General features: G+C 43.4%; 1 protein-coding gene across 1 annotated transcript in view; it reads left to right on the forward strand.

Annotated features, from left to right (window-relative positions):
* PARG (poly(ADP-ribose) glycohydrolase) overlaps positions 1–12,031 on the forward strand; it is a 113,663-nt gene that overhangs the window by 67,074 nt on the left and 34,558 nt on the right. The window contains exon 10 of the mRNA XM_018558408.1: positions 9,391–9,470. Coding sequence (XP_018413910.1) covers positions 9,391–9,470 — 80 coding nt within the window. The remainder of the gene's footprint in view (positions 1–9,390; positions 9,471–12,031) is intronic.

A 12,031-nucleotide genomic window follows, 5' to 3' on the forward strand; every position in this document is an offset into this window, starting at 1 on the left:
AATGCAATTAAATACTTATTCTCCATACATAAGAGATATTGTATGTGATATCCTACTGGCTTGAATTTACCAATTCATGTGTTAAAAGATTTTCACCTATATCCGCATTCCGTGCTCGTGTATAGCTGGCTGGTTTTATAGACCCAACTGTTAAAACAAAGCTAGAAAATAGGAAAATGCTATAGCTCAGGCTTTAACAGACAAGACCATGTTAATTTTTAGTCACTAGCTTAGTGCTAGTTACTGGTAAACAGCAGTCCACAGTGAGATTACGTAGCACTATTTTACCAGCTGGCCATATATTCCCCAGCGTTAATACACACTCCAGACCAAGTCAAGCTTCAGCCAAAGGTAGATCTTCCTATTTGAGTAACTTAAAGAAACTTCTGCTACCACTTTCTATACATTTTATAGATATGTCATTACTGAGAGAACATTAATTAGCCCTTTACAACTAAACCAATGGAAATGTTTTGCCTATGTAACATTTTCCTCCATGCAAAATTTGTTTTCCATTGTGTCCAACAGCAAACCCCTATTATGCAGCGTGTATGGGCAAATTGAGCATTTTTCTCATTCAGTCCTGTTGTCTTGTTCAGCTGAGTGTATGGCTAGTTTAACACCGATCACAAAGGGTTACATTGAATTTGACTTGCATCTTGGTCAAAAACGAATGAAATAAACTAACAATTTCACCAAGTTATTAGAATACAACATTTTGTTTCAATAGTCATCCTATTACCTATGGATTCTACCCAACTATACTGATTGTTTTGTAATATTTACAGCCAACTATAAAAAACCTGCAAGAGCAACTAGAAAATAGGTAGATTCTTCTTCTCGTGTTGGTGGGCTTTGTTTAAAAGTACTGCACTATACATTTGAACGCAGAGCATATTTTGAAAGAATGAGAACTGCTTTGCCTATAACGTAAACCGATTTCAGTTTGTTGTATCCAAAGAAGCACAAAGCAGATCAAATGCAGTCTCAGCTCATTCACATTAAACTATTAATGGAAAACTGTAGACTTGCAGTTCATTTAAAGTGTGATTTTAAATGCAAAAATAAATGCAGAAGTAGCCCATCTACACAGGATTACTTACCCTGGTCCCCTTATACCCAAGGACTTCAGATCACTGCCTCTTCTGCTAGGTTATCGTTGTCATATGGCACCAAAATCCTCTTTAATTGTAAGTGGGGCTTGTCAAGTAGGAAAGCTAGACTTACCAATTGGTTACAAACATGTAGTGGTCTATTAATTTGATTTAAAGCAGAACCATAGCAAAAAGAGCAAGATAAAGCTGAATATCCTATTAAAAGATAAAATAACAAAACCTGCTTTTGCTGCATTTTTTACCTTCAGCCCAGAGATTTTCCCTGCAATACTTTTTTTGCTGCAGATGTCCTCAGTCTGATGGCCAGCTTCTGTCAGCATACAAACTGATTGGCTTCTGGTACTGCTTCTTCTGCTCACACTTCAACTCTGTTATGCAGGGGCTGCAAGAGGCTGATACCAGGTCAGATTTAGGTACTTAGATACAGTAGCTTGCATTTAAAAATAAACTTCAGGATATCATAATTACAAGGCTGCATTAGTTTGCCTTTTACATCTGCTTAGAGTTCATCTTTAAGTGCGGAATGATCACTTTTTTATCAGGAGTGTTTTACATATGTTGCTGCACTTCATTGGTAAAGTCTGATGTTGGGGCTCTATTCCCTTTAGTTCAGGCTATACACTGCCATTCTGCGTTGCTAATGTCTTATGTTTGGGTTCTGTGCTCTTTCTGGGGTGTAGGGGGGTTAAGTTATATTAGGGCTCTGTGTCCTTTTGTTCAGGCTGTACTCTGATATTCTGGATGGCTAAGGTCTACTGTTGGGGTTCTGTGCCCTTTTATTCAGGCTTCGCTCTTGTATTCTGCATTGCTAAGTATCTATTAAAAGATCTGTGATTTGATTAGCATCGATTCACCTGAAAGATGGAAGGCTTAAGATAAACAGTGTCTTCCTTAGCTGGCAGTAAGAATGCTTGCATCTGCCTCTCTGTTTAATTGTAGCAGAGTTACGTGGCAGCTTGACAGAAGCTCTTACAAAAAGCAAAATAAATGTAGAAAGGTTCTGACTCAACAAAGGAAAAATCTTTCCTCCAAGTCATTTGCCAATGACTTTCACAAGGAGCATTTCCTTGCTTGCTCCATTTACTTAGCAGTGTTTCTTAATTGGATAGTTTCTGGGATTTGCCTTCTTCATTCCCAGGAAGCAGATGTCCTATGTCTTCATTTTAATGTCTGGGTGTGTTTACATGCTCCAGAACATGCCTAGGATTAGGGGTGTGTGGGGCCTACACAGCCTGCTAGAAAAACAGAGTTAACATAAATGAGATGTCTTTAACTAGGGGTTTAAGCACTCAGTGGGGTTAATTTACTGAGGCAAACGTTATGTAAATTGGTCTCCTAACCAGTGGCGTTGACAGATGTGGCTTATTTATTACTAGATTTGTAAATTATTTAATTTGCAATCTGCCTGCATTGCAGTGTAATTGACAAGATCTGGAAACTGCATAATCATGTGCAGGTTATTTAAAGGCGAACTATGAGGTGAGTGATTTACACTCATCCTCATGGTTAGAGCCGAAGTGTGACATTGAACATGTCACACGTCGGCTCTACTGAACGGAAAGTAAGCGAACACATACCGTCTCTCGCTCGCTTCCTGATCATCTCTCTGCAGAGAGCTGTGACTCAGTCACTGCTCCCCGCAGGGATTCCCCCCTCCCCTCTCTGATTCTCCAGTGCTGACTGGCGGAACGGGAGGGGGCGGGCACAGCTGGCTCTGCCTCTAGATGGGCAGAGCCTGCTGTCAATCAGCCAGGTGGATCTTGACAGTATTGTTGCGATCCGTCCCAGCTGCGGAGCTCTCGGTATATAGCGGGCCATAGCTTTGGGTCACCGGGGGAGGTTAGTATATGTCCTCCTGTGACCCTAAAGAGAACTATGGGATAAAAAGGTTACCCCATAGTTATCTCAAGTCCTTATTTGCAAGGGATTGCACACCCATGCAGAGACCTGCTCCCGAGAGGGACAGGTGCAGCCTGTGCATATCTATGATAGGATGCTTCTGAACGCCAACACGAACCTGCACATCTGTACCGGTCCGGTACACAATTACAGGCTGTACCTGTCCCTCCCTAGGAGCAGGCCTCTGCATGGGTGCACATGCCTATGTAAATGAGGCCTAAAGCTGGCCATACACCTTACAATTATCAACAGATTTTCTGTGGTCAGATGGAAAAGGTGCAACAGATTCCTCCATCTACACTTAACTGTGTGGATGGAGTAATAAAAGTGTTTATTCTAATTATAACGTGCCTATAGTTCCTATGCCAGAAACACCATTTTGTTTAAATGCAAACATTTAAAAGGACTCATGTGGCAACATTTTAAGGCACAATATGTAGAGAGAATCATTCTTTAATCTTAATGATCAGTCAGGTTAATAGCATTTTAAAATTGGTAACATACGTTATTTGCCAAAAAATTTATGTTTTTTTAATCCTTCCCACCTTTAAATAAATGGTGTGACTATAGATTGTTATAGTCTGATTTCCAATGTTCATTGTAGAAACATGGTTAAATGGCCGTGTTTGGTTAAAAAAAAAAAACAACTTGTATCATACTAGATAATAAAGTATTTTAGGGACAAAACCAGCTGTTGGGATGGTTGGTGGTGCTTGCTTTAGTTCTGGGCAAGGCCAAACTCTTCTAAAACCCAGTTCTGTTCTGTTTTCACACTTGGGTTTGTTAATAAAACCAAGAATCCAAAAAGGATAAATGCGATTACATTACTTCTGGAGAATTAACTGTTGCCACATGAGTCTGAGACTTTTAGATGTTGGCATTTAAACAAAATGGTGTTTCTGGCATGTGAAAACCACAGTAGTAATAAATACACATTTTTAGCATTACAATGAGATAAAAGATTCCCATTCCTATTATTAAATGGGGATGAATGCAATTAGGCCTCTTTAACACGTGTGTTAAAATCAGGCATTAGAGAAGGATTTTTAAAACCTCTCTCCCGCCTATTAACCCTCATGTGGGATAATGCAATAGCAACCGCCCGGTGCAGTTCACACATAGGTGGTAGCATTGTTGTTCTGTGTTGAAAAATAGAGTGCATGTCGCATTCTGGAGGCATTGCTGCTGGACAAATTCTTCCATTTAAGTATATTCAAACCCCCCTCAAATGCTTGGTCAATGCTCCCTATACCATTTTTGGAGCATTTAAGAAGCGTTGCACAGGTATTTTAGGAGAGGCATAGGAGGTTTTGCAATCCCAGGAACCACCGGGGAATCATAGAGTGAGTGGACAGAACAGGTGCAGATGCCACTTGCTGTCTGCACTAGGGCTGCAGCTAACGATTATTTTCATAATCGATTAGTTAGCCGATTATTAGGTTCGATTAATCGGATAAAAAAAAAAGGCTCCAGTGATGGACTACTAGTTTCTATTGAGATTGTAGTCCATCACGGGAGCAAGCATGGCGCGGTGACAGTAAAATAAGAATGTGGTGTGCAATATAGTACATTATACAGCAACGCAGTGCAGAATACCAGCAGCTATAGAGGAATGTAGCAATAGTACATTATGGTATAATGTACTATTGCTGGGATTTGTAGTCCTCTGTAGCTGGGGTTATTCTGCATTGCGCTGTATATAATGTATTATTGCTGGGATTTGTAGTCCTATATAGCTGGTGGTATTCTCCAGTACGCTGTATAATGATTATACGGCGAAATGCAGAATACCAGCAGCTATATAGGAATACAACAAATGCCAGCAATAGTACAACATTATTCTATAATGTACTATTGCTGGGATTTGTAGTCCTCTGTAACTGCTGGTATTCTCCATTGTGCTGTATAATGATTATACTGCGCAATGCAGATTACCACTGACCAGTTATAGAGGAACTACAAATCCCAGCAATAATACATTATACAGCGCGATGGAGAATACCACCAGCTATAGAGGAACAACAAATCCCAGCAATAATACATTATACAGGCTGTTTAATGTATTATTGCTGGGATTTTTTGTTCCTCTATAGCTGCTGGTGTTCTACAGTGTGCTCTTTTTTTTTTTTAAACAGGAAACATTAAAACAGGTCCCCCTTACCTGTTTGTGAACCCTTGTAAGTCGCGGCGTGCTCTACGGGCGTGTGGCCGGCTTGTGCGGTGGCCGGGTATGCGGCATGTGCGCGGTGGGCATGGCGTCCGTAGCGTGCATATCGTAACTCGTGTATGGAGCCGCGAACAGGCGGGCGTGAGTGGGAATTTTAAATTTTAGCTGACCAATCGACGATCGAAAACGTTTTCCATCGTCGATTTTAATCGAATAATTGTTGCAGCTCTACAGAATACCAATGTATAATACAGCGGCACACTGCTGAACGTGGGCGTGGCGTAAGCAGCGTCGCATGAGCGGGTATACCGGCGTAGGCGCGAGCGGCTTAACCTACGGGGGCGTGGCATAAGCGTAGCAGCAGCGGCGAGCGGGAAATTTGAATTTTAGCCGACGAATTGACGATGGAAAACGTTGACAACGTTTTCCATCGTCGATTTTAATCGACTTAATCGAATAATTGTTGCAGCTCTAGTCTGCACACATCCAGTGTTTTGCCAGCAAGAGGACAGCTTCTAGCCAGGTACTTGCAACCTGTAACAGCCTGACCAGTGTTATCCAAAGCAGTGCCAGCCATACCAGTGGCAGCTTAGCAGTGCCAGCCATACCATTGCCAGGCATTGCAAGTACCAGCCGGAAGCAGTCATGTCTGAAATAAATGTTGCAGCAATTCATAGCACAGAAAACCAACAATATGCCTGCAAATTTCACCACCGCCTAAGCACACCTCAAAGCTGGTCACTTCCCTTTATTACATCACTTCCCCTTTAACACCCCATTCAAACTGAGCGGTTTACTGCACGCGCCGCAAAATCGTGCATTTTTCCGCACGATATCGCTCTATGTAGCTAGTCCAATGCATTTCAATGGAGCTGTTCACATCTCACAGCTCAATGTCGCCTGTAGCTCGTCCATGACCCTTTTTTGCGCGGATGTCGCGCGATTCGGCTCCAATAGACTCTATAGTGCCGCGCAAAATCGCGCATTACCGGGGATAATGCGCGGCACAGAAGGTTAACTTTTTCACTGCAAAATGGATGGAAAAAAATGATGTCACATCAAGATTGCTGTTGATTGGTTACAGCCCAATGTAACAGTGACTAAGTCCCACCCAAAAACGCGTTATGTAGCGCGATAAAATGTGCATTGTCGCTCAATGTCGCTTAAAACCGTTCAGCACGAAAACGCGCAATACCCGTGTCGCTTAGTGTGAATGGGGCCTTTAACTCCCTTACTTGCAGAGCATTTGCAAGCTTTTTGGTGCCTTGTTAATGCTTTGAAAATGCCTGCTGAATGCCTTGTTAACACTACAGTCACATGAATCATTAAATTCTCAACGCATGTGTGAAAGAACCCTTAGGCCTGGTTCACACCTAGGTGGCATTGTTTTTACGCGTTTGTGCGCATGTTTAGCATGTAGTTATTTGCACATGTATCTGTTTGTACGTGCATGCATGGCACGCGTTTTGACTAGCAGCTTAAGAAACATTGCGGGCAATGATCGAAGGCTTGTACAAACGCACATAAAAATGTGCAATATGCTTCTGCCGTATTCAAGTTTTCAGGCATTTCTATTGAATGCTATGGGGGAAAAACAAGCTTGAAACTGCCAAAAGAAACTCGTGTAACTTTTTCTGCGTTTGGCGTTTTGCTGCTCAGGTGTGAACAGGGGCCATTGAAAATTATGATATTTCTTGTGTTGGATGTTTAAAAGCGATTTTCCTACTGCTCAAATACACCTAGGTGTGAACCAGGCCTTATAACAAACTGCAGCCTGAATCCTTTCCACGTTGTACTCAGCTTTGTCACCAAAGTGACCTACTAAATGTGCTAAAAAGATGTGTATCCCCAAAGTTATATTCCACTGTACAAAATCTCTGCTCCTAGACCTAATTGCTCAAATGGGAGGATACCTTGGGTCCCCCACTGAACTATTTTAGTTTTGATTAAAAATTTAAAGGATCATAAAACTATTGAGCAGGTGGCTTTATACATGTAGCCACTGTCTCTAGCTAGTGTCCTAGCTGGCTGCTAGTTTGCATTATACTTAAAAGCAACTAGATAGCAAAGTCTCCCTTATACATATAGAATTACAAACTCAATTGAAATGCAGAAAAACCTCATCTATACTTCAATACCAACATTAACAAACAATGATGTTGAGCTTTTTTTTTTCTTTCCTTTTTTACTCCCCAATTATGAAAACTTCCTTCAAGCTAAATTCTGGATACCTTCTGTGTATATTTTATATTTTTTAATGATGTCTCTTTGTTTAAACTAAAGGGAAGCGTAGTTGGAATCAAGTAGGAACATTGATACCAATTACCCAGGGGAAAAAAAAACACATTCTCCAGTGATGGGTTTAAATTGAATAATGGGATCCAATCAGCATTAAATTATAGATTCTGTCCAATTTGTGTAGACAAATGTTGTTAGCAGCACAGTAATGCAAAGATCTAATTGCTAATAGACTTTGGCTAAAAAGTGTTTTTCTCCCGTTCTCTCCACACAAATAACTGCAAGCCAGGATTAGCATTTTGCTCATTGGAGATTTCCACTGTACACTATACTGTTGGTTTCCATGTACAGTGTGAACAAGAAATCTGTGCTATTTTCATGAAGCATTCTTGAAGAAATCTCAATCTTTTTAGATTCAACTCTGATTTAATACATTAATGAAGGACTCAACTAAAGGGGTACAGTGTAGACATGTTTGTACAGTGGTGTCCTGTTGATCATGGTATCCACTCTACATTATAAATGGGCCCCTTAGTTTTGTTTACATCATGTTTTACATTAGGTGTAATGGAGGAGTTAAAATACCTATGTTTTTGGGGAAAATAAATTTAGATTCCATCAAGTGCTAGTCACTTAACCAAAATTAGACCTTTGGTCACATGATTGCTGCAGGCTAGGGCTGCAACCAACTAATTGAGGATCGATTATGAGAATAGTTTTCAACTATTCTCATTACCGATTAGTTGGTTGGATCCCCTAGCTCTCTCCTCCACGCTGGGAGGAGGGCACAGCAAGCAGTGTATGGGTGCAATAGCCACCCGGCTTTTGCAATTTGAAATGACCAATAGCAGGCTGGCTATTGCACCAGCCCACTATCTCCTGTATTTACATTCAGCTGCCGTCTACGGAATCTTGCCACTGGCAACTGTCATTCCCTGGTTGAAGCTATTCAAGCGCCAAGTGCTTACAATACAATAATTGTTTTTAAAAATAAAATATATCTTAGCCTCTTATTTTAAAATAACATCCATATTTTTAAACCGGGGTTCTCTTCAGAGATCAATTTCCAAAGCTGAAAAGCCAACCAATCAGAAGTTTTCATTAAAATTACTCTCATAAATCTATGCAGAAATCTACATGGCTGTTATGTGTATGCTTTGTGTATGTTGCCTTTAATTATGCTGGAGAGACCTGAATGTTCCCTTATTGTCTGCATTCATGTGTTTAATTGTTTAGTGCTTGGCCCATCGATTTTTATCACCTTTGAGAATACTATGTCTATTTCTGTGCTTGTTTAATTATTCTTATGTATGTTCAAGGCAATTTTAGTGCTTTTTGTGAGTCAAAAGCAAATTAAAGGGTTACTCCCAAATTGTTAAACATTAAATTAACAGTAACATTTGAAATGTAGCCAAAAGGGTCAACTCTTCATTTGGAGAATACTGGTAATGCATCTACGCTTTCCCATGTCAGTTCATTGTGTTTGGAGGTGCCTTTTGTTCCCACTAGGCTCCTGAGGCAGTGCTCTTCTGATGGGAAGTAAGCATGAATGTATTGCATTAATTTAGCTTTCAGCTTGAAGGCACGTAATGGGCTTGTATACTGTTTTCAGTAGGGGTACTGTGTGGTGAGATTTGCTTTCCACCCATAGGCTCCAGGTCATAAGGCGGATTTTGCAGAACTTGCAGTGCTCTGAAAGCTTTTTTTTTTGTTTTACAAAAGCTTCTCACTCTTTTGTGATTGTGAAGTCGACTGTCAATAAAGGTGCAGTTTGGACACTGTCTGCAGTACACATAGAAAATTATTTGTGGTCTATTATGCATTTTATTCTTGGGAATAAAATCATTATATAACCTCCAACTGAGAGATTTAGAAAAAAAAAAGTAAAAATTAAGTTAGCCAAACTGCCAATATAAAATAGGGTTTTACTTGCAGTCTTCGCTTTTTTTACACATACATTTTATTTTTCAGGATGTTTGAAGGTAAAAATCCGAAAAAAGCAGAGAAGTTAAAAACACTCTTCTGTTACTTTCGGAGAGTTACAGAGAAACGTAAGTATTTGGCAGTTTTTTAAAGAAGACTTTCTTATTCTGCTTTTTTAAAGTATATGTAAACCAAATCACTAAAATCTCATTCAAACTTTAACATGTTAAGGTCATTTCAATGGATTCTCTCAATATTTTTAATTAGAACAAAATCCAAAACTCTTCTTTTTTTTTTTAGTTTTGTATAGAGTGGAGAGAGTTTAAACACCTGTCAGGTTTTCATTGCTGTCTGTGTCCCAGTTAAGGTGCCCATACACTGCACGATTCTCATACGAGAATCGCGGGAAATCCCATGATCGTACGTGAATCGTGCAGTGTATGGAAGGTGCGACCGTTTCTACCGTACCGTTTGTTTTGCTTGACCGATTTGGTGCAGCGACGCATGGGGTTTCTCAGCTGCCAATAGGATGTGGAAAACAAATATTTCTCTCCCGTTCATTGAAGGACACAGGGCAACAGATCGTAGATCTGAATGGTAGGGTATATCGCCACCTGCAGGAGTAGGACGCTAGGCACATAACAAAAGACAAGACAGCCTAGGGGCGGCCCCTGCTGGTGGCCCAACACCCCACTTGCTGACAAGTCTCCAGTTTTTTGCCTAGCATCAGGAGTGAGGAGCTTCAAATTTTTTCTCTTGAATTCTTGTGGGATTTCTCCTGTTTTTTCGCTGGATCTTCTAGCAAGTGTCGGCAGGGAGACAGGCTGGATGTTTATGGATCCTTGCAGTCTTCCCTGGACGACCGGCGAGCGCATGCAGACTCTGCCACGGTGGGTCGGCTGCGACAACTCTGGCAAGGTGGGTCAAGTCCCCCCTATCCTTGGACAGGGACATTCAGGTGTCTTGGGAGGCGGGAGCCTCCTTGCGGTGGTTGCTTCATTCTCCGGCCTTGGTGCGGGGGAAGTCCTTCCTTCCTTCCTTCCTTCCTGCGCACTGCACGGTAGTCACCACAGATGCCAGCCTTTGTGGCTGGGGTGGAGTCCTGGGCGCCTTGGCCGTGCAGCGTCGTTGGTCGCCGGAGGAGTTCCGTCTGTCGACAACTGTGTTGGAACTTCGTGCGATTCGCTCTTTATCTCCTTCATTGGTCGGCCCAGGTCAGGAGGTGTTCAGGGTTCTCTCCTGGGGATTACATCCCGGGGATGGGCAATTGGCTGGTCAACTACCTCCGTCGACGGTCGGTGGACCCGGGAGAGTGGTCACTGCACCCGGGAGTTTTTAGCAGCTCTGTCTTCGCTGGGGGTCGCCGGAGGTGGATCTTCTGGGGTCTCGGTTCAACCGGGAGGTGGACCACTTTGTGGCCCGGGCCCTGGATCCCTGGGCGGAGGCGCTAGTTGCCCTGGTGGCTCCTTGGGGTCATTACGGTCTGCTTTATGCCTTGCCTCCACTGTATCTGTTGCCTCGGCTTCTACGACGCATCGCGGCCGAGAACGTCACTGTCCTCCTCGTGGCCCCGGACTGACCTCGGAGGGTGTGGTACTTGGATGTGGTTCACCTGGTGGGGGACGCCCCGTGGCGGCTGCCCCTGTGTCAAGACCTTCTGTCCCAGGGGCCTGTGTTACACTCTTCTGTACAGTCGCTGGCTTTGACGGCGTGGCTGTTGAGGGCCAGGTCCTGAAGGACCGGGGGTTGTCGATGCAGTCATTTCCACTATGCTCAGGGCGCACAATGCGGCTTTTTGGAACGTTTCTCATCGCACGTGGAGGGCCTATTTTGCCTGGTGTGAGGCTGGGGCCCTGTCCCCACGTTTATTCTCCATCAGCAGAATTTTTGCAGCGTGGGGTGGCTCAGTGGCTTGCCGTGAGTACTGTGGAGGGCCGATTCTCTGCCTTGGCGGTGCTTTTCCAGCGTTCCTTGGCGTCTACTGCTGGGGTTCGCACTTTTGTTCAGGGGGTCCCGCGCATTGCTCCCCCTGTCCGCTCGCCTTTTGGCTCCGTGGGACCTGAATCTTGTGCTTTCAGTGTTGCAGGAATCTCTGTTTTGAACCGCTTTGGGAGATTCTGCTTATGTCCTTGTCACAGAAAGTGACCTTTTTGGAGGCCATCACCGTTCGGCGGATGTCTACATTGGCTGCCTTGTCCTGCAAGTCCCCATTGCTGGTCTTGCATGGGGACGAGGAGGTTCTCCGTCCTCGGCCGGCACTCCTGCCGGTGGTTGTGTGGGCCTTCCATCTGAATGAGGACATTGCCTTACCTTCCCTGTGTCTGCTGCTGGTCCATGGGAAGGAGCGGGCGCTCCTCTGTCTGGATGTGGTTTGCGCTCTCCATGTTTATTTGGGTGCTGCGGCTTCTTTCCGCAAGACCGGTTCTCTGTTCGTGCTCACGGAGGGCCCTCGCAAGGTCCGGGCCACATTGGCGGCTACCATCTCTAGGTGGATTCGTACTGTTGTGGTTCAGGCGTACGCCGTTAGGGGGCGTGAGCCTCCTTTTCCTGTCACTGCCCATTATACTAGGGCTGTTGGGGCTTCCTGGGCTTTCTGCCACAGGGCCTCTGTTTCTCAGGTTTGTAAGGCCGCTACTTGGTCTTCTGTTAACACCTTTTTGTTAAGTTGTACGAGGTGGATGTTTTGGCA

The sequence above is a fragment of the Nanorana parkeri genome, unplaced genomic scaffold (assembly GCF_000935625.1).
Source record: "Nanorana parkeri isolate BGI_ZX_2015 unplaced genomic scaffold, ASM93562v1 scaffold338, whole genome shotgun sequence".
NCBI lineage: Eukaryota > Metazoa > Chordata > Amphibia > Anura > Dicroglossidae > Nanorana > Nanorana parkeri.